This window comes from Dasypus novemcinctus, chromosome 1 (genome assembly GCF_030445035.2).
Source record: "Dasypus novemcinctus isolate mDasNov1 chromosome 1, mDasNov1.1.hap2, whole genome shotgun sequence".
Taxonomy (NCBI): Eukaryota; Metazoa; Chordata; class Mammalia; order Cingulata; family Dasypodidae; genus Dasypus; species Dasypus novemcinctus.
This window is the reverse complement of record NC_080673.1, coordinates 25,506,624-25,534,520: the sequence shown is the minus strand read 5'-3', so window position 1 is coordinate 25,534,520 and position 27,897 is coordinate 25,506,624. Positions and strand designations below refer to the sequence as shown.

General features: G+C 39.5%; 1 protein-coding gene across 2 annotated transcripts; it reads right to left on the bottom strand.

The window, feature by feature from the left end:
- Positions 1–454: 454 nt before the first annotated feature.
- On the bottom strand, positions 455–27,666 carry TMEM192 (transmembrane protein 192). 2 transcript variants are annotated; one of them, XM_058275383.2, is made up of 6 exons: positions 27,584–27,666; positions 21,892–22,035; positions 19,744–20,008; positions 17,123–17,257; positions 12,998–13,100; positions 455–5,999 (listed from the first exon to the last, which is right to left on the bottom strand). In XM_058275383.2, the coding sequence occupies exons 2-6, from the start codon at positions 21,901–21,903 to the stop codon at positions 5,861–5,863; spliced, it is 654 nt and encodes a 217-aa protein (XP_058131366.1). In that variant the 5' UTR covers positions 21,904–22,035; positions 27,584–27,666; the 3' UTR covers positions 455–5,860. The 2 variants fall into 2 exon arrangements, with proteins under 2 accessions (XP_058131366.1, XP_058131343.1); XM_058275360.1 differs by having other exon boundaries at positions 27,512–27,660.
- Positions 27,667–27,897: the final 231 nt, after the last annotated feature.

Genomic DNA, 27,897 nt, shown 5'->3' with positions numbered 1-27,897 from the left:
AAACACCAATGAGGAGGGTTGACTTAAACAGGGGGAATTTTTAAAGCTCATGGATTTGAGGCTAAGAGCAAGTCCAAATCAGGGTATAATTTAAGCAGTGCTTTCTCCCTACAGACTGTGGCGTTCTGGGGCTGGCTGCCAGTGAGCATTGGTCCTTAGCTGGTCACACAGCAAGACACATGGGGCATCTCTTGGCCTCTCTCTTCTAGGTTCTGTTGATGCTCAGCTTTTGGCTGCTCTTCCGGCTGAATTTCATTCCACTTATAAAGGACTCCAGTAATAGGATTAAGACCCATGAGGACTGAGGGGGGCCACACCCTGGCTGAAGTAAACTCGTCAAAAATTCCTAGTTATACTGTGTGCACACAGGGATGTTAAGATTAAGAACATGTTTTTCTCAGGTACATACAGTTCCAAACCACCAGTGTGTTTCCTCAAGAATGCAAAGGCCAAATGAGAGTTGTGTATTTGAGATTTTATTATAAACAGCACTTGATCAGGTTGCTAGATCACTAAAGTTTCTGAAATGAACAGACTTTTGAAAGGACATACCTTTCCAGCAAGTTAGCCTTTTCTACAAAAAGGATAGGGGAAGGAGAACACAAAATTTATTTCATTTGCTATTTTGATTTTCTGAATGGTAACAGGGCAATTTTTTCCCCATAAGTCATATTAACATAAGAGTGCTCCATGGGGTATAATTAATGGAAGAAAAATAGAATTTATTAAACCAGTGGTTGGTTTATCTATAATGTTCCTGTCTGCTCTCTATTCCTCCTCCTGCCATTAGAATGTAGATTCCATGAGAAGAAACTTCTCTTGTCTTATTAACTCCTGATTCCCAGTACCTAGAACTCTCTCTGGCACATGGTCAGTTCTAATTAAATGTTAAATGAAATGCATGTGTCTGGAGCCATTTTTGGTTGTTACAACTGCTAACTGTCCTACAATGCACGGGAAAGCCTCCCATGGTAAAAATTACCTGACCCATAATGTCAATAGTGTCAAGGTTGAGAAACGCTTCATCAGAGGAAATGTGGAGAAAATAAAAAAGGGGAAAGATTTCATTTGATTCCAGTAATACTGGTTTGTATCCTTGAAAGAAGGAAAAGAGCCTACAGCAGTAGCCTGGGTATATTAAGTCAAGCACTGGTGGCTCTCTCATAATAAAAAGACATCTGATGTAGCATTTAGGGATTCATCAGTATGAACTATTCCATCAGTGCTGTGGAAGGCAGAGTCCAGACTGCAGTGTTTAAGAGTAAAGGACAAAAAGAACCCAAAACACCAAGAAGTATTTCAAATTCATGTAAATTTAGGACTCTGCTTAACACATAAAGGAAGATTGCATTTTTAAGAAAAAGAAAATCTCAGGGGAATAAAAGGCAAAGGACTTGAATCTACATGTTACAAAAGATTTATAGAAGACAAGAGAATGAAAAAATGCTCAATTTCATTAGTATTCAAAGAAATGCCATTTAAAACAATGGCGTATGTTAGCAATCGAATTTCCCACACAAAGGGCATATTCAGCTCCCAGCTCCCTGGGGCTGTGAACCCATTTAGAAACAGGGTCTTTGACGATGTTATTAGTTAAGCTGTGCCCAAACTCAATCAGGGTTGGGCCTTAATCCAATATGGCAAAAGATCTTACAAGCAAAGGAAACTGGACGTGGAAAAGCCACAGGGCACAGGCAGCAGCTGGAGGAGAAAGGAGAAGATGCCTCCATATACACTGCCATGTGATGGAAAAGCAAAGGAGCCCCAAAGATTGCCTGCCAGCCAGAAGATAGCAACTCCAGGAGTAAGCAAGCCTTCTAGTTTCTGAAACCGTTGCCAGTAAATTCCTACTGGCAACCCAACCCATTGTATGGTATTTATTTTAGCAGTTAGGAAAATGAAACATTTTTTTATCCAACACATAGCTAGGATTAAGTAGGTCTGTTGAGGAATAAAAAGCATAACCTTGCAAAATATCTAACATTTTTTTATCCAACACATAGCTAGGATTAAGTAGGTCTGTTGAGGAATAAAAAGCATAACCTTGCAAAATATCTAACAAGTCACTCCTGGCCCCGCTTCTGTGGATCAGCCTGTGAGGGCATAGCCTAGCAGAAAGATATCAAATGAGTGACTTCACCTACCCCTTCACAACCCCCCCCCTTCTGTAAATCAGCCCACAAACTTGCAGCTGCATTCTGCCTCTGCAACCCCCCTGCCCCTGCTTGCAAAATTTCACCTAGCAACGCATTAGCCGATGAACAAAAGTTACGCTGATCCCACCTGAAATCCTATATAAACCTATGAAAACTGAAAAAAAGGGCTCAGAATTTGGAGACTGACTCTCCTCTAGGGCCACGCATAATAAAACTGTTCATCCACCTTTTGGAGTGCTGGTTGTGAGTTTCTATGGTTCAGAACTCCTGGCTTTGCTGTAACAGGTTGATAAGACCCACAACTGATGAGGGTATGCGACAAGTGGGGTAACGTAAACTGGTATAATTCTTTGGTAGTGGGACTTCAAACAATAGTTTTTTTCTCTCTACTTTTCAATATTACAATTTTTAAAATAAGCTTATAAGTTTAAGATGTGTTGATGTTATTGTCATTGGAAAAAAATTCCAAAATTAATAATAAACAATCATATATATATAGGCAGGTTTGGTTCTGGACTACTGCAATAAAGCAAATATTGCAATAAAGTGAGTCACACAAATTTTTTGGTTTCCCAGTGCATATAAAAGTTGTGTTTACTCTATACTGTAGTCTATTATGTGTACAACAGCATTATATCTTTTAAAATAATGTACAAACCCTAATTTAAAATGTGGTAGGGACACAAAGTGAGCACATGTTAGCGGAACAATGGTGCCAAAAGACTTGCTTGATGCAGGGCTGCCACCAACCTTCAACTTATTAAAAAAATGTAGTATCTGTGAAGCACAATACAGCAAAGCTCAAAAATGAGATATGCCTGTACATATTATATTTATAATAAAATGTAGTTTGGGGACCTATCTTTCTGCCTTCCACATTGCACTATAATTTGATCCTCCTAAAACTAAAACTGACTGTCAATTCCTTTCTTGAGAACCTTCAACGAATCCCCATTACCCACAGGACAAAGCACACATTTCTTAGCTTAGCACCAAGGATCTCCAAGAAGCAACCCTGTCTATCCATGTCCTCATACTTTTGGTTGAATTTATACACAATGTATATGATTTTGGTCGCTCTTTGCCTGGCTTCCTTGACTCTTGGTTAATTTGCCTGGAATACCTAAAACCTCCCTTCCCCCTAGAGTACTGTCCAATCTCAAGCTCCTATAGGACCTTGGGCTAACTGTCATTATTTCACTTACCACAGAGCCTAGAAATCCTGTCCTTCTTCCCTAGAACGTAAGCTACAGGCCAGGGTCTCTCTTAATCTTTATTCACACTGCTAGCACAGTGCTAACCTGGAGTATAGAAAGCTAAATGTTTAAATGCCTGTTTTGCTGCTTCTCATAGTTTCATTTTCATTCATTGTATGATATATTCATTACTGAGTTTAGAAAACGCAGCAGTTATACAAGCTACAGCTCATCAGAACCTGATTATCCTAATCTTTTTTGTTTTAAATATTTATTTTTTTAAAGATTTATTATTTCTCTCCCCCTACCCCGTCGTCTGTGTCTGCTTGGACTCCCGTCAGCGGCACTGGAAACCCGCGTCTCCCCTTGTTGCATCATCTTGCAGTGGCAACTCTCCATGTGTGCAGCACCACATCCAGGCAGGCTGCGCTCTCCTTGCGCAGGGTGGCCCTCCCTACAGGGCACACTCCTCCCGCATGGGGCTCCCCCAAGCGGGGACACCCCTGCTTGGCACTGCCCGCGCCCATCAGCACCACGAGTGGGCCAGCTCACCACACGGGTCAGGAGGCCCTGGACCTGAACCCAGGAGCTCCCATGTGGTAGGCGGACTCCATCCATTAAGCCAAATCTGCTTCCCTAAATATTTTAGTAACATATATACAGCCTAAAATTTCCTCCTTAAATCCATTCAGATATAATTCAGTGCTGTTAATTACATTCACGATGCTGTGCTACCATCACCATAACTTTTCCATCACCCCTGACAGAAAGTCTGTACCAATTAAGCTGTAACTCCCCATTCCCTACCCCCTCCCCAACCCTGGATAGCCTGTACTGAAGTTTCTGACTCTATGAATTTGCTTATTCTAATTATTTCATATCAGTGAGATCATACAAAATGTGTCCTTTGGTGAATGGCTTATTTTAATTCAAAATAGTATCCTCACTTTTTAACTATGCCTTTCTTTGTAAACCAAAGTTTATCTAAAGAGCTTAGAAATGGACTATAGATCCAAATAGAATTTAAAAATAAACAAGAATTCATTGTCTACCACCTGTATTTTCATTTTGAAAGTTCATAGGCTCTTTCAGACTTAGAAATAGACTTCCAGAGAAAATAATGGCTTTGAGACATACTTATTAATTAGGAAGGAAGAGAGAGGGGGAAGTGGAAGGGTGGTAAAAGGTGGGAAAGGAGGGTAGGAAAAAAGTCAAACTTGGATATAATCTGAATTTTGAAAATACAAGTTTTGGCCTTATTTTGTGAGCATTATGATTTGGGGGATTTAACTGCATTGTCAGGAGGTGACATACAATGATCCTTACCCTAGAAGAAAACTTTTAGAATGCCCCAGCTAGGGCTGTATTTAAAAGAAGCAGGTGGGTAGTTGTGTCTGAATAATATATCCCTTGCCAAAAAGTCTGTATAGCTCAAAACTTTTCAAATCAAATATTAAGTATTCAGCTAATGATCAAAAAGAGTTAACAGCGTGCATAATTACAAATACCTCACCCACAATATTAAGCTTTCAACCAAAAGGTTTCCTAAGGCAGCATGGAAAGGTGCTAATGGATAATTAAAGTACCAGTAGGAAAAAGGTACTCATAAAAATACTTCATTTTATCTGAATAATTAGATATGCTTAATATTTATATATAAATTGATATGGCATTTTATTCCTGTCAAAAGTATAATCCAAGACATTAAAAGGTGTCTTTGTTTTCTTTAAAACGAAAGATGTTCTTTTCCTATAATTTATTGACCCAATGAAGTAAAGTCAACAATGAAAAATATATGGCAACTTCTTGAAAAAGGGCAAAATAAAAGAACATTTCAAATCCTTCTCTAAATTCTCCAGCTACTGCCAATGAATGGCATCACTGGCTAGTCTAACACTGGTCTAGGTAATACATATTTTATTTCTGGGGAATAAAAATACTGGAAGCATTTGCATAGTAAATCACCTAGGAGACCCTGGTGAGTAAATTCTCTACATGGACTAAGCTGTCATCCAATACCACATAAGCATATAAAATACATGATAAGGTTCTGTGTAAGAAAAAACAAAACCTATTAACCATATTAAACTTTTTCATTAGTTTAAAAGTAGGAAGAACTTATTTGATGAAAACCCTGTTTAAAACAGATTGTCAAGTCAGACTTCCTCTATAAATAATTAAATTATTACAGGGTTCTAAAGTCATATGGAAGAAGCGTTGGCCATGGAGACATTAAAACTCTATCTTTGATCCCAGAATAAAGCAAAGAAGTTAAATAATTTCCATAAGTGCAAAACGGACCATTCTTCTCAAATTAACAAGACTTTTTTAAAGTACATTTCAAACAGTCCACAAGCCTTACATACTAAACAGCCACACATTTGAAAACCAAATTCAGGTTTCCAACATGAACTGTAAAATGTCATTCTGCAGAAGCCGCAATTCCCTACGGCAACCGGCCAGGTAGTCCATCAGTCTTTAAATGACTCTGAATTCCTCTTGAGCATCTCACATTCTACTTGGCTGAGATCCTAGGTCAGAGGAAGTGAAAGTCAACAATCGCTTACTCAGCAGTGCATTGTGTCGTTTCAGGTATAATATTATGTCTCCTTGCTTTTCAACAATTTCCTCAAGACACGAAATAGTCCTGTAAATAGTCAAGATATTAATGGGTTACATTTATTTACCAATAGTCATTAGACTCTTTGCAAACAGGTCCCTACTACCAGTTTTCAGAATAGCATATTATAATTGTTACTGTTTCTTAGATTTTATAAGTCAGGACAATTTTCCAAAGTGAGGTTATTTTATGACCCATTTTAGGTCCTTTTAAATTTGAAACAAGTCTATTCTGCAAATATCATTTTGAAATTTTAAAAACTTTTACAAAAAAATTTTTTAATGAATTAAAAAATAAAAAGCTTTTACAATTCTGAGAGTTTAAAAGGCCGTATCACTTTAGGTAAGAGGCATCCTATTTTGTTAGAGCACAAAACTGAATCTAAGTGATCAACTTAAATAATATTTGGAGAGACAAGCAAAGACAAAGCTCATTCAATAATCAAGTGATGATCTAACATTAAAACAAACAACTCAGACCATGAGGTGCATTTTAAAAAACATGACACTACTTTGCATATGAAACAAATTAAAATGTCCAGAAAAGTATAAAATTTAAGCATATAAGTTTCCTAATTTCTTCTGACACCACTCTCCTAGCCCACTTTGATCTCATTGCTCAGAATTAACAGTTATTAAGTGTCTTGAATTTCTTTCCATTAATTTAAGGTATTAGTACTAGGAATAATAACGATGATAATTATAATAACAAAAATATACCAGATGGCTTTTGAATGTTGTGACTAAAAACTGCCTATTCAAAAATAAAATAAAGAAATAATGGAAATAATGTTTTTCCTTATAAATTCTACATATGTTGAAAGGGAAATATTTTTAAGAGACAAAAAGGGAAATAACCAAGGTGATTATAATAATCACCTGTGTAGAGTAGTCCCATGTGAACCAAAAATACTAATATATTAATAGTTATGCTTGTTAATATAAAGGTTGCAAGCATGGGAGAGCATTTGGGCAAATCAGGAGGAAAATCTACACAACAGAAAACAGCACAAGACTCCCAGAGAAGGAACAAAGGAAAGGAAATCCCCTCCTGAAAGTGAAACAACTGTACATGAAAGGGCAATTTTAAAAGTTGTATTGCATCTCTATGGCAAGAAACAGGTACAGAAGACCTAAGAAAATCTGAACGTTAAACACAGGCTGCTCTAAAGGTACACTATAAGCTGGATCAAGCATTGAACAAGAGTGTTAACATACAGTCAATCTACAACAAATCCCTAGGCAAGAAGGAGAAACTGACTTTCAGGGTTAGCACATAAAATAGGCAGATGCCCAGACATTAAAAAAAAAAACAAAACCACAAGTCATATAAGAAACAGGAAGTTATGGCTCATTCAAGGGAATAAATTAAAACTTCAGATTTTGGAATAACTAATCAAAGACATTCAAACAAATCACCTAAATCAATTAAAGGAGCGAAAGGAAAATATGGATAGAAATAAACTAAATTAGATACAGAATTTAAGGATATTAAGAAGACAAAGTATAAACAAACAAGAACAAAAAGACTTAGAACGTTTAAAAAGAAACATAACAAAACTCCAATAATGGAGATTAAAAATATAGAGGCATATAACAGCAGATTTGAACAGGCAGAAGAAAGAATCTGCAAACTAGAAGACAAGACAATCAAAATCATAGAATAGATAGAAAAAAGAATAGAAAAAAACTGAGAGCAGTATCTAAGCGCCCTGTGTGACAGCATGAAGCATGTCAACATACATGTCATGGAAGTCCCAAAGGGAGAAGAGAAGGGAAAGCGGGAAAAAAAAATGTAAGGAAATAATGGCCAAAAATTTCCCAACTCTTATGAAAGACATAAAGAAACATTCCTAAGAAGTGAAACATACTCTAAATAAGATAAACCCTAAAAGACCTACTGTAATAGTCAGCCAAAGGGGTGCTAATGCAAAATACCAGAAATTGATTGTTTTTTATGAAGGGTTATTTATTTGGGGTAGGAGCTTACAGATACCAGGCCATAGAGCATAAATTACTTCCTTCATCAGTCTATTTTCACATGTTGGAGCAAGAGAACTGCCAATATCTGCAAGGGTTCAGGCTTCCTGGGTTCCTCTGGGCTCAGCTACTTTATTTTCTCCACAAGGTCAGCCGTAGACTATCAGGCTGTCTCTTTCCCCAGGGTTCCAGCTTAAGACCTTCAGCATCAAACTCCAACAATAAGAACCCTCAACTCTGTTCTTTGCCATGGCTCTTATCACACCCTAATCAAAACTCAGTCATGCCCACATACAGATCAGATTACAAAGATAATCTAATATCTATTTTTGGAATTCATAACCATATCAAACTGCTATATCTACTCATCAAAATGTCAAATGCAAAAGATAAAGAGAGCATTCTGAAAGCACCAGGAGAAAACTGATTCCATTCCCTACAAGGGATCCTCAATATGGCTAAGCACCGATCTCTCATTAGAAACCTTGTTGATGAGAAGGCAGTGGTATGATATATTTAAGGGACTGAAAGAAAAAAAACTGCTAGCCAAAAGTTTTTCATCTGGAAAAAGTGTTTCTCAAAAATCAGGGAGAGTTTAAGATGTTCACAGATAAACAAAAACAGAGATTTCATCACCAAAGGACCTGTCCTACAAGAATTACTAAAGGGAGCTCTTCAGGATGAAAGGAAAAGACAGGGAAAAGTGGCCTGGAGTAGTATGAAGAAGATCTTTAGTAAAGGTAACTACATAAGGAAATGCAAAACCCAAAAATACTGTATCTTCAGTATATAACTCTACTATTCATTTCCTATGAGAGTTAGAATACAATTGAATAAGAAATATTTCCTTATAATAGACACACAAAATGTAGAGAGGTAATATGTGACAAGCAAACAGAGAGGGGAAACAAATTTAGAAGCAGAGAACATGTATGATATTGAAGGTAAGTTGGTGGACTCAGGTTGTGTAATACCAACCCCAGGGTAACCACAAAGAAAGTATTTTTAAAATATACAAGATAAATCAGTTACATCACAAAAGATCAACTATACACAAAAGGAGGCTAAAATAAAGGGAGAGAAACAAAAAAGATGACACATGAAAAACTAAGGACAAAATGGTGAGAATAAGTCCTGTCTTACCAGTAATAATGATGAACTCCCCAATCAAAAGACCCAGTTTGGGAGAAGAGATAAAAAAACTATCACACAACTATATGTTGTTTACAAGAAACTCGACTTAGATCCAAACACAAATAGGTTGAAAGTGAAAGAATGGAAAAAGATATTTGATATGAACAATAACCAAAAAAGAGCTGGGATAGCTATACTAGTTTTGGACGAAATAAACTTTAAAGTCAAAATCTGTTCCAAGAGACAAAGAAGGACACTATATATTAATAAGAGCTAATCAACCAACGAGAAATAACAATCATAAACATCTATGAACCTATCTACAGTGCTCCAAAATACAAGATGCAAACACTTGGAAAACTGAAGAGAGAAATAGATACCTCTACAATAATAACAGGATTCACATTCATCTCAAGTGCACGTGAATCAAACTTTTCCACAGCAAATGCACCATTTTACATACCCACCAACAATGAATGAGCATTACTGTTTCCCCATATCCTCTCCAACACTTTCATTTTCTATTGTTGTTTTATTAAATAGCCATTCTAGTGGGTACGGTTTTGACTTGTGTTTCCTTAATGGCAAATGATGTTGAACAACTTTTCATGGGCTTTTTGGCTATGAAAACATCTCCTTTGGAGAAATGTCTATTCAAATCTTTAGCCAATTTTTGATTGGGTTGTTTTTGATTTATAGGATTTCTTTATAAATTTTGGATATTAAACCTTTACCAGATATACGTGGTTCCAATGTTTTTTCCCTTGAGATGGCTGCCTTGTCTGTTTGTTCACTGTTTTTGCTCATTGTCTGCTTGTTGTTCTTGCTCATTGTCTTCTCTGCTCTTTGTCTGTTTTTTCTTAGGAAAAAACCCAGGACGTGTGCACCCCCCCCCAATGTGGGAGGCAGGTGCCCAAATGCTTGAGCCACATCCACTCCCTGCTCCTTTTGTTTTTGCTGTCTGCTCACTGTTTGCTCAGTCTTGTTCATTTTTTTCTTGTCTGCTCATTGCTTTTGCTTGTCTGCTTGATGTCTGCTCATTGTTTGTCTGTCTTCATTTTTTTTTAAGATTTTTTTTTTTAATTTCTCTCCCCTTCCCCACCCTACCCCCACTGTTGTCTGCTCTCTGTGTCCATTCACTGTGTGTGTTCTTCTGTATCTGCCTGGATTCTTGTCAGTGGCACCAGGAATCTGTGTCTCTCTTTGTTGCATCATCTTGCTGTGTCAGCTCTGTGTGTGCAGTGCCACCCCTGGGCAGGCTGCGCTTTTTTTGCACAGGGTGGCTCTCTGTGGGGCGTGCTCCTTGCGCATGGGGCTCCCCTACGCAGGGGACACCCCTGGGTGGCATGGCACTCCTTGCGCGCATCGGCACCGTGCATGGGCCAGCTCACCACACAGGTCAGAAAGCCCTGGGTTTGGAACCCTGGACCTCCCATGTGGTAGGCAGACACTCTACCAGTTGAGCCAAATCTGCTTCCCTGCCTGTCTTCTTTAGAAGGCACTGGAAACCAAACCTGGGACCTCTCATGTGAGAGGCAGATGCCCAACTCCTGAGCGACAGCCACTCCCCTGGTTCCAAATATTTCCTTCCATGGTAGAGGTTGTCTTTTTATTTTCACAATGAAATGCCTTTGATTCAAAAAGTTTTAAATTCTGATGAGGTCCCACTTACCATGAAAAACCTTGGATTTTTCTGTCATTAAGTATTTATATCCTACAGTATAAAGAAAGCAGCATGCTTCTTCAAAGAGTAAGTCAGAAAACTGGCTTTCTTTTCAACTACCAGTTTATACCTGTGCCTAAAGATGGCTCAATTTCATATGAACTAATTTAAAAAATGATACTCAAAACTAAAGGCTAATGAATTGAACTATGTTTATTTCAATCAGAGTTTTTAAAATGTCCCTTTTCTTTGTAAAGTTTCACCCCTTTCTTTAACTAGTGTATTAGTATTGCCACTGAATCAGTTCCTCAAAACTCTACAATTTGCATGATGTTAAGGAATACATTGTGTTCAGATTATTTAAGTCCAATGGCTAGATGAAAACAAGTACAAATGTAATATAGATGAAGAAGAGACCGTGGGCTGATGCTTTACGAATGCTCATCTTTAGGAATTGGGAAGGGGAAGAACAAGCCAAAAAGACTGAAAAAGGAGTGGCAGATGAGATAGGAAGAAAGGTAGGAGTGTCGTATCTCACAGCCCAGGGAAGAATGTGCTTCATGAAAAGGCCATGGTCAACTATGTCCAATGCCAAAGAGACGGCAAGTGTAGGGACTGAGAGCCAGTCACACTGGATTGGGCAAAGCTGAGGCCATTCGTGTATGTACTGTGATGTGGAGAAGGCTTGAAAGGAATCAACATGGAGCAGGGAAACCAATAAAGAGACTCTTGTAACAGATGTTGTGGCTTGGGACCAGAGTTTTGGCAGTGGAGGTGGTGAGCAGTGACTGGACTTGGGATATTACTTTGGAGATAGAACTTGCTGATGCATTATCTCTAGGCGTGGTGGGGATAGAGTAAGGGAAGCAGCAGTAAAGCGTAATGCCAGCTTTCTGGTCTCACCAACCATTGTCTGGTGGTGCCACTTCCAAAGATGGGGTGAGGGGGTGGGCTGGGAGGAATGAGAGGGCCCTGTTTTAGACAGTGAAGTTGGGGATGTCTATTTTAGATATCCAAGTGGAGATGTTGAAAAGTAATGAAATAATCAGATATAAACTGTGGACTCGATGGGAAAAGTCAGAGCTGGAGTTATGGATTTGGGAGTCAAACATAAGTCAATTTATTTATTTCTATAATTTGGATTAAAATAGCTATTTTGGGGGAAGCGGACTTGGCGCAATGGATAGGGCATCTGCCTACTACATGGGAGGTCCGCGGTTCAAACCCCAGGCCTCCTTGACCCATGTGGAGCTGGCCCATGCGAAGTGCTGTTGTGCACAGGGAGTGTGGTGCCAGGCAGGGGTGCCCCCTGTGTAGGGGAGCCCCATGCGCAAGGAGTTAGCCCTGTAAGGAGAGCCGCCCAGCGCAAAAAAAGTGCAGCCTGCCCAGGAATGGTGCCGCACACACGGAGACCTGACACAACAAGATGACGCAACCAAAAGAAATACAGATTCAAAGTGCCGCTGATAAGGATAGAAGCCATCACAGAAGAATACACAGCAAACGGACACAGGGAGCAGACAACTGGGGGCAGGGGAAAGGGGAGAGAAATAAATAATAATAAATCTTTAAAAAAAAAAAACCTATTTTTTAATACTCAAAGTTTTAAAAAAAGTCAACTATTCCTAACTGCAAGGTTCACAATGGAAAAAGAGCAGTTCCCTGTCCCCCTTCCTTTCATGCACAACTTTCTACTTTCCCTGCAGTTAATAACTGCCTCATTTTTTTGTTTACATTGCTTTTTATGACCATCTTATACCCAGGCACTCCAACAGATATGGATGACATTAAATTCATGGAAGTCACGTAAGGAGAAATGATGGGTAGAAAAGAAGTAGACAGGAAAGAGAGGGCAGCCCTTTGGTACTCTGACATTTGTAAGTTCCGTCAGAAAAGAAAGGGTCATCAATGGAGAAAACCCAGGAAGGTGTATTGTTACAGAGCTTGACCACTTCCCTCCCCCCGGCAAAAAAAAAAAAAAGAAGAAAGAATCTATAGTGTCATAAGTTCCTGAGAGGCTGAGTAAGAGATTGAGTAAGAGGTTAAGTAAGAGGGTAATGCACAGTGATTCAGACTTAGCCTCACCACAGCTGAAAGGAAGTTTACAAATCAAACACACTTATAAAGTGCATATACGCATAGTCATAAACTCCAAGCATTAGAATGCTTTCTAGATTTCTAAGGGGAAAAAAAAAAAACCTTTTAATTCTCTTTCTCCAGTCTTATTTTGCCTCTATCCCAAACCTTACCTGAATCCAGTCTCTGAGTTAACACTGCTGGGATAAGCATAGATTTTTTCTTCTTCAAGTACATCAGGCCGTGGTTTAGCTTTATTAAATTTCCGAATTTTCACTAAAATAAAAAGTCATTATTAGTCAGATTATCTAATTATGAAAAATTTTGTTTTCATTTAATCAAATTACATGAATTGGCTATTCTCAATAAGTTAAAATACATAAAATTGCTTCATGAGTAAGTAAATGGGTTAATTTATTAGGGTATTCGAACACTGGAAAGCCTACTACGTTCCAGGTCTATACTAAGCAATGAGAACACAGATCATCACCACTGATGAAAACACCACCACCTAACATTTATTGTGCACTTACAACACAGGAGGCACAGTTTAATCCATGTGTGACATGGATTAATACATCTGCTTCTCAAAACCATCCCATGATGTAAATGTTCTTTTCATTTATATTTTATACAAAGGAGCTCAGAAAGTTAGACAACCAGCTGAGGTTGTAACCAAGGCAGCATGACTTCAAAGTCTCCACTGTTAAAACTACTCTACAAAAAAAAAAAAAAACTACTGGTTCAGGACAAAAGTACAAATCATAAACTACATTCTAAAACAGCGTGGAAAGTTTCAAAACAGAAGCCTTGCACAAGGAGCTAAGATGGCCCTGGAAAGGTGTTCCACCAAATTTTTAGAAAGCTCTATATACTATTCTGACATGCAGGCTCAGCTGAGAACTAGTAATAAGATATGCCAAGTAGGCTGAAGAAGAGGTTAAGAGTGGAAAAGTGAGGTGATCTGCAGAAGGCTTATTGGAAAGAACCAGCAAGGAAGCAGGTAGTAAGATGACAAAAGAAAAACAGCTAGAAGCCCTTGACTTTTAGGCGGTGGTCAAGAAAGTTAGAAATGAGAAGATCGTAAGGTTTTCAATGGAACTCAGGCATAAAACTTGAGGTGCTAGACATAGAAGATTCTTGGACTGGGAATAGATGACAACAGTTATTTGGCATTCAAGTAAAATTTAGGAGGCAGAAATAAAATTCATGCCCATAGCCTGACAACACAAAAACATCTTTCAGACTCATTTTTGCATTGTTTAAAATAAAGCTGGATGCGTTTAGCATTTCTCAGATCACAGGTCAGGCAGAAACACCGATGCAAACGGCATGGGTCAAGAATCTTCTACCTGTCCTTTCCATCATGAGCAGGGAAAGCATGTGTGCTCAAACAGCAAAATACAAAAGACAGATGGGCTTGTTCCCTGTTTACATTCTCTTTCATTCTACACTGAAGCTCTCACAACTTCAGGGAAGCTTAACTGGCTGCTGGGTAGCATTTGTTTCAAGAGACAAATGTGCTTATTTTTTAATGATTTACTTACTTATGGAAAACTAATCAAATTTAGTATCACAGAGCTGTTTTAAATTTTATTTTCCTACTTCTCTCCTCTAGAGGCACACAGGCAAATTAATGCTCCAGGAGAAGAGTCCATATTAATAGCTCTAAAGAATAACTACTCTAACAATGAAAATTCATTAGTCAACTTTAGGTTAGAATTACTATATTACAGAATAATGCCCAAGAGCTACGACAAACATTACTAAAACTATCTTTGAAAATATTTTAGTTAAGAAAATGAAGAAACCCAACCTTAAATTTTCTGTGACACACTGAACAAAGCAACATTTGTTCCCAGAAACTGCTCCCTAAATACTCTTGTCAGAGCCCATAGTACATTTAAAGGCACATAATCATTTTAAAAGCAAGCATATTACTGAGGATGTGGAGGAATAGAATTTCTAAAGAAAGTCAGTATTTGTAGAAACCCTGCACTAAGTAAATTTATAAAAAGTAAAATTGTAAACCTTTCCTATGTAAATCATCTATTTATTCTGCAAGTCTGGATGACCCATTATTAGGTTTCCTTAAAGTAGAGAGCATATCAATTTGAGATTTAAAAAGAGTATTTTTAATGGTGCATTGTGTTCAAATAAAACATGTAAAAAGTGATGTCAATAAAGACGAAATATGCTTCTAAACCTTTGACTCTGACTATAGCATAAACAATTCAATTTAGGAAAATAAGGGACTAATACAAATACTATATGCTAAATGAAAATTCTTAAGTTTTAGGTGTCATGTAACTAACACATTTATGCTCATCAACTATAAAAATTAGTTCTTCTCAGGACTCTTAGATTATCTGCTCCCTCTGCCTCCTGTTAAGTGGTCCCTGGTTTTTGTCTTTCTGTTTTTAACAGGTATTTATCTTATTCATAGTATTATTAGTTTTAAATGCTATGGCAAATCCTTTAAAAATAGTAGAGTAAATCCTAGAGCAGGGGTTCTTAACCTTTTTTGTTCCATGGACCCCTTTGCCAGTCAGTGAAAGCCACAGACCCCTTTGTAAGTCCACACTATACTGTGTATTATTTAATAAATATATCACATCTGCACCAACACATCCCCACAGGAACAGTGGTTTTTTGAATTCCAATTAAAGCTCATTGACCCCTTATTAAGAATCCCTGTCTTAGAGAAATAAATCTTGGATTACATTTTAACTATATTAATTTCCCCTTATTTTTATGACATTCACATGATCTTTGCAATATAGTTGTCATCTCCTTCTATGCCATAGAAAATACACAGGTATTTCAGAAAATACTTTTTTTAAAGTACCCACCTGATACTTTAATGACGGCTCAGATCCCTTACTGTAAATAAAAGTTGTAGAACACTATAAAGTAACATACTAAATGAATTACATGCTCAAATCTGAACTATAACCCTATTCGCAACACATCACAAAATGGTACTGATGTCAGTTAAACAGGGTAATTCAAATGTTTATTTCTGACCCATGGATCACTTTATTGAAGTATTACAAAGTTTCTTATACATTGAAGAGTTAATCTTATAACTAAAGTCTCATTCATTTTTTCCCCATAAAGTTAATTGGGGGACACATACTTTTTTTTTTAAAGATAGGTATAATTATAATCCTTTACATAACTCTGTTAATTGTTACCCGATAAATCAAGACATTTATAAAGTCAATTAAGAATGCCATCTCAGTTACATTTATTCTAAGTAGACAAACTAGTTGCTCCATTTATATTCTAAATGCCCTCTCTTGGCCTCAAGGAGATGCACCAAAGTTAACAGAATGAAACACAAAACAAGACCCACATCACTTCTTCCTTGATAACCAGGGAAATGATCTCTTTCTAAATGGTTGTCTGGATACATGAGGCATTTTATTGTGACAAAACAACTGTTAGCTCAATGCCACCAAGTCAGCTGCTAGTATGGACAGATTTTACTGCATGTTAATTTTGCACCAGAAATGAAATCTTTATTTCCCTTGGGCTTGATTTTTTTTCTGTTGAAGTATTCTTCCATACGACTTTTTACATTAACATAGCCGAAGTCTAATATACTACTCAGGGTTTTGAGAGACAGGAAGAGAGGGAGGGAGAGAAAGAGACAGAGAGAAAGAGAAACCAACCTTCAGACAGCTCTAAGCTTAGGAAGAAGTGGGTTGCTAAATGATTTACCCCAAAGTAAGTTTAGACTAAATTCAGGTCTGCATGTATAAATGTATTTATTTTTAATTCTTTACTTTAAATGCCAGGTTTATATACTTGAGCAGCCTTTGGGGGAAATAAAAGGATTTGTTCTCAATTGTTTTCATGAAAAGACCTTTACTTTAGTTGATAAGAATTTGCCGATTACATAAATGCTGTTATGTGTATCTTCCTGTGGCCTGACATGGTTTAGCATGGAGAGATCCAGATGCTAAATAGCTTCCCAGCTACAAAGAAACACTTCCTTGTTCTTAAGATCATAGACTATGCGCTAAGTGGGGAGGAAACAAGCAAAAGTCTTTAGAACAGTTTAGTGTGGGAAGAGGATGTGGCTCAAGCGGTTGAGCGCCTGCCTTCCACCCAGGTTCATCTCTGGTACCTCCTAAAAACAAACAAAAAAGCAAACAAATGGGGAAAAAAACAACTCTGGGGAGACAATTTGGCTCAATGGTTGAGTGCCAACTTCCCACACACAAGGTCCTGGGTTCAATCTCTGACTCCAGTACCTTAAAAAAAAAAAAAACTCTACTTGTAATCCTCACCTGTGTAAATGAGCAGACACGTCAGGGAACAAATCAGCTCCAAGGCTAGGATGGCCAGAATGAGGGCGACGTACAGTTTCCCGGGCTCGGGGAAGGAGTGCTGTATGCACAGTGTGAGGAGAAGCCCTGTGTTGCCTGGCAAGGAGAAACAAACATGGTGTGAGCCAGAGCACAGCACTGACACCCACCAGGGCAGACATGCACGCAAGTCCATCTATACGGCGCAATGAAGACAGTTCCAGGGAGAAACCCCTAAACTAGCTAGACTTCTGAGGAAACAAAAACAAAACAAATCACACACATAAGAAAAAATGGTGCCCCGTAATACGATATAAGAATCTGGACTTTCTTAAAAACTAAGAAGTGCTTTATAGGATTATTACCAATGACACTCCTTTAGGTCCCTTGTGCACTTAAAAACTGCTACGGCGTTTAGAAGACTTCACTATGCCGGTCTGTCAAGCTCCACAGGCGCGCGAGGATGCCAGCACCCCACGGCTCATACAGTGTGCCAACGGCAGACCTGCACAAGGGTTATGAGCGCTGCAGCCATGCAGACTGCTGGGTGACGGTCCAGGACACAGAGTTTATCTTGGAGTAATTACCCACATATCTGCACCTCGACTCCTTCATCTGCAAAATGGGTGTAACAAGAACACCTTCTGCACCCAGCTGCTATGAGGAGTAAGTCAATTAACATATAAAAAAATACTTATGGTGCCTGGCACATAAGCACTCAATGAATATTAGCTATATTTCCCCCCTAGTCAACATGTTCATTAGTTAATATTTTGTTCTTTCTTTTGTTGTTTTTTTTGTTCTTCTTTATTATTTGCTCATTAGTTAATTTTAACCTTAGTTTGCTCTTTCATTCTGAAGAATTTAGGGGCAAAAGTGATTCATAGAGCACTGTATCTTAGAATTTCCTGAAACTTATTCAGCACAGTTATCTAAGTCTCATCATGGAAGAGAATGCTTATATTTAATTTCTGTCTCTTGGTGCAAAAGAAATGCCTGTGAGCCAAGAATCCATGTCCAGATGACCTATCAAAAGACACACTCCTCCAAGTTAAGCTGTAACAAGCTCTAACCCTCCCCGCAGACGCTCACAAGTGACCGATAATTTAGCATGCAGACTGTTTCTTAGTAAATTACTTTTGTGAACAAGGCAGTTTAACATTTAGAGAAAACAAATTGCACAGAAAGTGAAAACATAGTTTTCAGAGGATCCTCACGTCCTGAGCTACAACCTATGCAATCAGGCACTCTGACGGGCGGAAAGATTATAATGGGGAGTTCCATGGGCACGAACAACATAAAAGGGATGTCATTTGTAATTAAACTAAGGGCCCAGGTACCACATCATGATTAAAGGTCTCACGTTAAACAAGAATTAGATGTCGGAAGAAAGGTAAAGATCAGACAAGCTATTTGTGGGCCTCATAAATACATTTTGCAGACCACCGCTCGAGAAACTGAACATTATTTTGGTCACACAGCACGTGTTTTTGCAGTAAACAAAACAGGTTTCTGCTTTTATTTTGGGGTGCAAATTATAGTGACATCTTCTGGCCAGAAGCAAGCACTACTCATCAACATTCAGCATGAGGTCAGGTGCAGCCTCAGAGAGGTGGGGAGCAGTGACTGGCTTTCCCCCTCCAGATCAGTCAGGATGGCTCAGCTCTATAAAGTGGGTGGCCCTGGTTCCTCTGTGCTACAGCAAGGCTCAACGACTTCCACTAAGAACCTCATTGAGTGGGTGTACCTGCAGCCTCCCCTTTCAGAAAGTGCATTTAACAGAACAGAGAAGAAAAAGAGAACTCTTATTCTGTCGAGCTACTGCTCAGTTTTTCTGGAGAAAATACAGTATATCTAATCTGTATTTAAAATTTTTAAAGATTTATTCTGGGCCAAATTGAAAACAAGAATCACTTAAAAAGGTAGAAGCTTTGACACTAAGTCAAAATACCTAAAGAAGTTCAACCTATTTCTATTAAGCCTTCCAAGTGTAATGTCTGCAACAGAAAAGAAAAACAATAAGAAAGAAATAACAAAGGAACAATAACGAAAAACATTCCTGTATTCTGAGTCCTGTCTGGACCTTCTATCCCTGCCTTCATAAGTTAGGACCTGTGTATTTTTCAATATTTTACTATATAACACTCCCTCTTTTTCCTAGGAACTTACCATGCAGATAAATTTTCCACCAAATTTTCCATCATGATCTCCTACTGCAAGAAAAGCACTGATTTTCATTAAAAAAAAAAAATCCTTCTTCTTATCCCTAGAAATATCAAATAGCAACAGAATTTATGTCTCTCCTCGAGATGAATAAACCTAGTGGCACCAGAAGTGGGGGAAATTCTGCCTTTCACACGAGAAACATGGACACCATCTTCATAACGGGAATTTCCAGATTTCAGATGAAAATTTAAGACTGTAGATATTAATTAAATGTCAAGATACAAATGTAGTCCAATTTTTAGTGGCCACAACACACACTGCTTTCACAAAAATGAGAGAATGTATTTGATTATAATATCAAATTTCACATTTTCTTACTCCTTTCATTTTCACCACTCAAGCAAGCCACAGAAAAGTCGAGAGGCAACTGGGCTTACCAGTGGAGTGTATCATTAGTGCAAGTCTTTTAAGATGCCTTGTGGAGCGGTAGATCATGTTATAGCCTCGATTTCTTACTTTGCTGTGGTGGTACTGGATGTACTGCTCAAGAAGTAAATGCAAGAGCCACAAAATAACTTTTCCAAGGATTATTACTGTCTGAACTTTCAATGGGTTGGTGTAGTTTCCTGGACACTTGTCCTCATTTGGGTTAGGGTAAGAACAAAGCACACCTGTTAAAAATGCTAAAATAACAAACACAAGCTGGTAGAAAAGAAAGCAGAAGAATTAATATTCAACATCAGTAATTAGGAAACAATAATAACCATTCCAACCTGTAATCTTATACCTATGACTTTCTTATTTTTATAAATAAGTTAAGGAACACAGATATTTTTCATCATTTTAATGAACTTTTCTTAGATTATAAAATTTTGCACAAAATCACAAATAAGAAAAATCACCTCAAATTCCCATGTAACAGAGATGGTCATTTAATGTTAAATGTAGTTTCCTGCCCTCCTTTTTTTAATTAAAAAGTGACTAATGAAAATCAAGTTTCCAAAAGTTTATTTCTAATTTCAGTTTTAAGAGAACAAGAATAACCATCCAACTTGACTGACAAAAATGTAAAACGACTGGTGCCAGAATATGGACAAAAAGACATTCTTACATATTGCTGACTGAAATACGAATTGCTTTGAGAAATAATTTGTAAATATTTTAACCCAAAAATCCTACTTTAAGGACTCTATCCCTCACAAGTAAAAGCACAGTACCTATAATGAATGGATACAAATACTTACCACAGCATTAAAAAAATTTTTTTTTAATTACGGAAGTTGTAGAAAATAGAGTTCCCATATACTCCAACTCACATATACAGTTTTCCCTATTTTTAACACTTTGAATTAGTGTGGTACTTTTGTTACAATTATGAAACACTATTATTACAATTATACTATTAACTATAGTCCATGGTTTACATTAGAGTTTACTGTTTGTGTTATATGGTCTTATGGTTTTAAACATTTTTTTATTCTAGTAACATATATAAAACTTAAAATTTCCACCCTTTTCACAACATTCAAATATATAGTTCAGTGGTGTTGATGACACCGGCAATGTTGCGCTACCAACATCACCCATTACCAAAACTTTTTCATCATAATGAAGAGAAACTCTGTACCCCCTAGGGCCTGGGATAGCAATAACAATGGAGGGGCTGAAGAACAGACTTGGAGGGGAGCCGCCAATAAGATCTACAACAAGACCTGCACGCAAGTCTTTTAAAAATCCCTGGATTTTCTTGTCATATAAACGTGGGGAACGTGTACACACTATGCGGATGCAACTTGCTTTCTCTACTTAACGTTATTTCCTGGGTGTGGATAAATTTCTATATCAACGTATATAGACTTATCTGCAACTTCGTTGCTGTTAACTAAAAAGTAACACAAAAAAAATAAAAATAAAAAATTTTCCAAAAAAATTATACATATATGGTAAAAAAGTTCAAAAGGTAAAAAAGCAAACAGTAAAATATATTAAATGTCACTTTCACTGAGACCCTCTGTCCTCTACCTCAGCAGCAACAAGTGCTAACAGGCTCACAAATGCAACTGGAAATACTCTATTAAATACAGAACTTCATGGACATATCAGCCCTCACGACTCCCTTTCCAAAACTGCACATAAGAACATACTGTACACACCACTGTACATCTGATTTTTTTCACTTGATAATGTCATCATAGCGACTGTTCTACGTTGTTAATATATATACCTCTATCCCATTTCTTCTTTATAAAATTACTTTTTCCTTTTTTAAATTTTTATTTTTTGTATTGTTATACCCACTTCTTTTTAACAGTTGCATAGCATTCCTTTAAATGGATAAGACATACAAAGTATATTAATGGTAGGGAATTTGCAGTCTCTTGGCAATATAGACAAGATTGGTATCATCAACAACATCCTTACAGGTGTACAAATAGATCTAAGATAGATTCTTTGGCGACATCAGTGAAGAAAAACATACACATTTTAAATGTTGACAGAGGCAGCCACGTGGCCCTCTGAAGAGCTTATATATTTTTTTAACAGCATCCCCCCGGGATGGATCGCTTTCTCCCCAGTCAACTTACATGTATGAACATTAGAAGATTTGCGATGATGACTGTAGGAAGAGGATGGAATCTGGGTCTAAAATGAGCGTGCAGTGAGTGATGTGGGAGGTGGGCGTCCAGGAGGGGGTCATCCTCAATACTCTGGGTGAGATCCAAGGAACCCTGGGGGACAGAAAAATGGAAGCAATAATTACCAATTTCTGGATTGTGTATCGAAGACAAATCCACTAAATTATAAAGCTTTAAAACCCATCAGACAATTTAGGCAGGAAAGCACATGCCCTACCTAAAAGCAATGGGAAAAAAAGACGACCCCCAAAACTCTAGATAATGCTACTGTTTACAACTTGGTGAAGACAAGTATTAACACAGATGGAAGAAATCTTAATTGAATTATCTCCTACACCTCACAAACAAGGTAAACAATGAGCCGGAGCAAGTCCTTTTCTTCAAGCCCTCAAAATTCAGATATTGATTTTTTTTAAGTATATTATTGATTAAATAATTACAGAAGGCTGCAGTTCTTAAACAATGACTCAGGTGTCTACAGACTTTTGAAAGTCACTGAGTCTTTAAGAGTGCTTAAAACAAGTTTTCAGTTACGGTAGAAATACTTTAGAGCACTAATAGAAACAGATCACCCTAATGGATCCTCAAGGAAGATACCAGATCCTCAATGAAAACAACTAGTTGTAATGTCCCTAAGGAGCCATTGAAGGTTGAGTACATGTGGGCTTGAACTGTCCTGACAGCAGCGGTACTTCAGGTCTCTGCCACATATTAATACAAATGAGCCACAAAACTCTCACAATCTTACATCCTTAAAGAATACTATCATGTACCAGGCACTATGCCTATGATAAAAGAAAATGACAGAGTCACTGTCCAAAAGGAGATTCTGTCTTCATCCAGGGAGGTCAGGGATAAGACAGGAAAGACCAAACAAGAACATAAGAATATACAATAGAACATAATGCAGGGCATACTACAGGGAGGTACGTAATAAAGGAGCACAGGGTGATGGTTTAGGTTTAGAAGGTTAGCTAATTGCACTGAAAATAGAAAATGAAGACTAAATGACAGAAGGGAATTCTAAGAACAGGATTTAGATACAAGGATGTTATACTGCTCCCGCAGGTTGCGGAGCTCAGCTGGCTCAGGGAAAGCTGCCGGGGGGCCGGGGGCCCTTTGAGCCGGCAGCAGGCGGCTCAAGGTGTGGTGGGGACGCGCAGCGCGATGGAAAAACGCCACGGAGACGAGGACTGTGCGCAGGTCTACTTTATTGAGGAAGTGCACTTGGTTATATAGGGTTGGGTGAGGGAGGGGTTAGTACTGGGGCGGGCTGGCTACGGGGTGGTGGCGGATAGGTGGGTAAAGGCGGATGGCTATGAGGTAAGCAGTGGCTATGGAGATACAATGGCTAGGAGGAGGGGTGAGGGGAGGCAGCAGCATAAGCTGCTGCTAAAAGGGGCTATAGTGTAAGGAGGTTACTAATGGTTAGCGGGCAGAGGAAGTGAGGTGGGGAACACAAGGATAAGGGCTTTTTTCTGTGGAAGGGATAGGGAGTAGAACAAACGGGATAATGGAAAGTTGTTGGGTGCGAGGATTACAAAGCCAGATACATAATCTGGGGCATGATCCACATCTGGGGTAGGCACCTCAATTTTCAATATCAGGCATTCAGAACTGCTCTGCAACTCTTTTTTTAGTTTTGTCTTTTTTCTTTATTTTTAAAGGAGCTTTAAGTTATATAAATATTACATCAAAAAATATAGGGGATTCCCATATACCCCACCCCCTCTGCCTCCCACACTTTCCCCCATTAACATCTTTCATTAGTGTGGTACATTTGTTACAACTGATGAACACATACTGAAGCATTGCTACTAGACATGGTCTCCAGTTTACATTGTTTTACACTGCACCATTTTATAGGTTTTGCTGCAACTCTTTTTAATTCAATGCCTAGATAGTTTCCTAGGCCTTCTCAAAACTCATGGTACAATTCTGATTATTTCTGTTCTCAGGAATGCTCTGCCTCTAGCTCTTTCTCAGTCAGTAGGTGTCCTGGCCTTCACAGTTCTTCCTTTCAGGCCCATCCAGGGTCATTCCCAGGTAGCCTTCCCGGACCAACACTCCCAACACTCCCGATATGCATGGTGCCCAGCCTTCCACGCCTTTCCAAGCACTCTGTGATCACCTCCTTTATCACACTCCCCTGTCATGGTCTTCCTACTTGTTTGTCTTCCCCACTAGCATGTCATTAGACCCACTAGCTCCCCACTGGCCTTATGTGCCTTTGTAATCCCAGTGCCCAACAGTGTCTCATGGTCAGCACTCAAGAACATTTGTTAAACAAATGAGTATCCCAAACTTGTCCTTCCAATGTTCTCTAATCCAGATAAGGGCATCACCAAGGGCCTGGGCCAAAATCTGAGAACCATTCTTGACCACAAGCAGCAAGAGCTGCCTCCAAAGACAAACGACCTGGGTTCAAATACAAGATCTACTGCTTACTAGCTGTACTCTTACCTCACTTCTCAAGGCCTGTTTCCTTATCTGAAAAGGGGAATAAAAATAGCACATGCTCCATAGCTTTGTTGGGAAGACTGAATGAGTTAATAATACACATAAAAACATAGTGCCTGACACAGAGTAAGCAATCAATAAAAGTGCATTCTCTGGCTTTAAGTTCTGCTTTCTGTATATAGAATTTTTTACCTCTCTAACTCACATGGTGTATTTTCCTGCCTCTTTGCATGCCTAGTAATTTATGATTGAATGCTAGATATGAAAAAAATTTACCTCTTTGGTTACTGACCCATTTTTATATTCCAATAAGTCTTCTTGAATTTTGTTCTGTGATGCAGTCACGTTACTTGGAAACAGTCTAACCCCTTTGCTCTTGCTTTTAAGACTTATTGGATGGGCCAAGAGATGTGTTTAGTTTAGGGCTAACCATTCCCCACTACTGAGGCAAGCCCTGTGAATGATAAGATTTTCCATTTTGGCTGGTGGAACTATTCCTGGCCCTGAGTGGAACACAAGTGCTATGCCCTTGATTCCTTTCAGGTGGTTTTGTTCCCAGGTCTTGGGAGTTTCCTCATATGGAAGTGCTGATCAGTCTCCACTGAATACGTTAGGAGGGCTATACAGATCTTCAGAATTCTCTCCCTTTGCATCATTCTCGTCTCTGAGTACTCTGTCCTGTGAACTTTAGTTACCCTGATCTCCCCAGACTCTCAACTCCATCTCCTCAACTCAACGGGTCTGCTCAGCTCCACCAGGGTTCCATGCCCTCTGACGCAGCTGCAAACTCTCTCAAGGCAGTAGGCTGGGACAACTGTAGGGCTCATCTTGTTTCCTATCTCTCAGAGATCGCTATCCTTCATTGCCTGATGGCCAATATCTTGAGAAAACTATTATATATTACATCTATTTTTTGGATTCAGGCAGAAAGGTAAATCCAGTCCCAGTTATTCCATCTTGGCCAGGAATAAAAGTCCCTAGTACACCCTTGTGCATGTCAATTTTAACGTATAACACTAAGCACACAATATCCAGCATTAGTGATATGAATAATAACATACTCCCATACATGCAGAAAAAGTTATGATTCACAAGGGCAGGGACCCTACATTATATTGTGTAGTTTTCGCACCTGATACATAGCAGGTGTTCAGTATGTGTTGAGTGAATGAAAAACCATCCAACTTCATGAACACTTAAGAAATGTGTTTAAACAAAGCTAGTACTGAAGTCTTAACTGTAAGATAACAGTAAGCTTTATCTGCCACTACCTTCCTTTCATGTACCTTCTCCTCGAGCCTATGTGAGCTTTCTAGAGTATCCCACAAATACCCTCTTATATTTTTTCAGCCTTCAACTAATTTTTCAAAGTTCCACCTAAAATGTGTGTCCTTTACAGAACTTCTCCTGCCTACTCCAGGCAAGTGCTTTCTTCCTACTTTAAAATTCATATAAAGCATACTACCCATAACATTCATTTGGAATATTTCATATGCTGCCTTATATTACCTTCTTCTTTACATGTATATCTTTTGCTTTTCCTAATTAATACATTGAAGGGATCGGGATATAATGTGGTTTCTTCCCTATGTAATTACGTTGAGTAAATAAAATGTATTTGCTGGCTATCAAATACCATCAGGTGGATCCTATAGGAAATATATAACATAACCATACAAACAGCACCCACTTCTCTCTACTTCATCATCTGCAAGTGTCCCATAATGTTTAGCCTTTTACTAAATGTTAGAAACCACATCTACAAAATACCAAAAGCAGACAACTTAGATGTAAAGTGACTTACATCATAAAGTGATTACTTGTTGGTGAACCATTACCCTCAAATTGTTTGGTAAAACAGGTTTCTAGGATTATACTCATCTTAAAGCTAAAAGCTATAGACCTAAGAACCCCAGAATAGCTGAGAATCAACCAAGAATCATTTACTGACCACGTTTCTCTAAGAGTCTCATTTCCTCCTTAGATATTTGTTTTTTCCATAAACTGTCAGCTCTTGAATCTCAACATTAAACATTCAGAAAAAATGAATTTTCTTTCAATGTCCCAAGTCTACTTCCAGATTTTATAACTTTCCATTTTCTCAACTGAAAAAAATTGAACTTTCTAGTCTCATCATTAGAAATCGTTAAGTCTTTATTAAAGATTATATATGGTCAGCATTTGCACATGAATCTAAACTTCTTATTGGTCTGGAACCGTGTTTTGTGAGTCTTGTTCTTCCTGATGCATATCATTCAGTCATGGGATCATAATATCATTCCTACTGATTTATTCATGTTAGTGTTTCAATGTAACTGTCAGCTTGCATTTCTCAAGGGCAAGAGTTGTACTGTTACCCATGGGGCAACCCAGTTAATTCTGGGCACAGAAACACGTTTCCCCCTGAAAATGTCTTAATATAGACTTAAGCAATGGAGTACTATTTTTGCAATAATGCTATTACCCTGTACTGTAAACTGGGTCACTGGGGGTTTTTAGTAACCTAGTCTGGATTCTTCTAAGTAAGGAGATCTTTTAATCTTGTCACTCCTACTGGCACGACATTGCTTTTTCCCAGCGTGGGTTTCTGGGCGATGACAGCGACAGGTCTGCCCGCGGGACGCTGGCGTCTGGCGCGCGCGTCGCAGCCGCTCCAGGTCCACCGGAGCACTAGGGAGCCCCCCAGGAAGGGAGATGCGCCTGCAGCGCCCCAGAAGGTCTGCACGGAGCGCGGCGGGCGGGCGCCCAGGAGGCGCCGGAGGAAGGGCTGTCAGGCCCGACACGCATCACGTGAAGCGCCGAGTTCCGGGATTGAAGAGGTGCGCGGCGCGTGGGCTGGACGCCCGCCTGGGACTCCTGAGACCGCGCGCCCGCGGCCCCGGAGCCCACCCCAGCCTCCACCCTGGGGGAGGAGCCCGGAGCCCGCGCAGGCGGCGCGCAGCCCCCGCGGCCGCCCGGGAGCCACCCCCCACCGCGCCGCGCCCAGCGCCTGCACAGCGCCGCCTCCGGCCGCAGCCGCACCGGGCGGGGGGCGCTTCCCCCCGCGGTCCGCGCCCCAGCACAGGAAGGAGACTGCGGGGCCAGCCGCCCGCCACTTCCGTGCACTCACGTCCTCCGTCCTGGCGCCCGCCGCCATCTCCCGCCGCCCGAGGCCCAAGCCCGGGCCGGCCGGCCTTTCTACCTGCGCCCGCGGGCCGCCGGCGGAGCAAGAGCGTCACCTTCTGGGACCTGCCAGGCCCCGCCCCCGCCGGCCCCGCCGGCCCCGCCCCCGCCGGCCCCGCCCCGCCCCGCCGGCCCCGCCCCGCCTCCTCGCTCCCGATTGGGCGGATGTAGGCTGCGGGGTTTTACCTGTGTTTGGGGAGCTACCGCCGACCTCCTCTCCGGAAGGCGTTTTGCCAGAGTCCGCTTGGGGCGTTAGAGTTTACTTCCTCCTGCCACTGGTGTCGTTTTAAAACGTTGATTTGTTTTTGGTCTTGCTTAGTAGTTGTTTGCAGG

Bases quoted from the DNA above. Each gene is read 5' to 3' on its own strand.
- TMEM192 (XM_058275360.1), bottom strand. From the start codon at position 27,538: ATGGCGGCGGGCGCCAGGACGGAGGAC. The intron at 22,036-27,511 runs GTGAGTGCACGG...TCTGTCCCCCAG, and splicing joins CGGGCGCCAGGACGGAGGAC to GGTTCCTTGGATCTCACCCA. The intron at 13,101-17,122 runs GTGAGGATTACA...TTTTTATTTTAG, and splicing joins GTGTCTGCTCATTTACACAG to TGAAAATTCGGAAATTTAAT.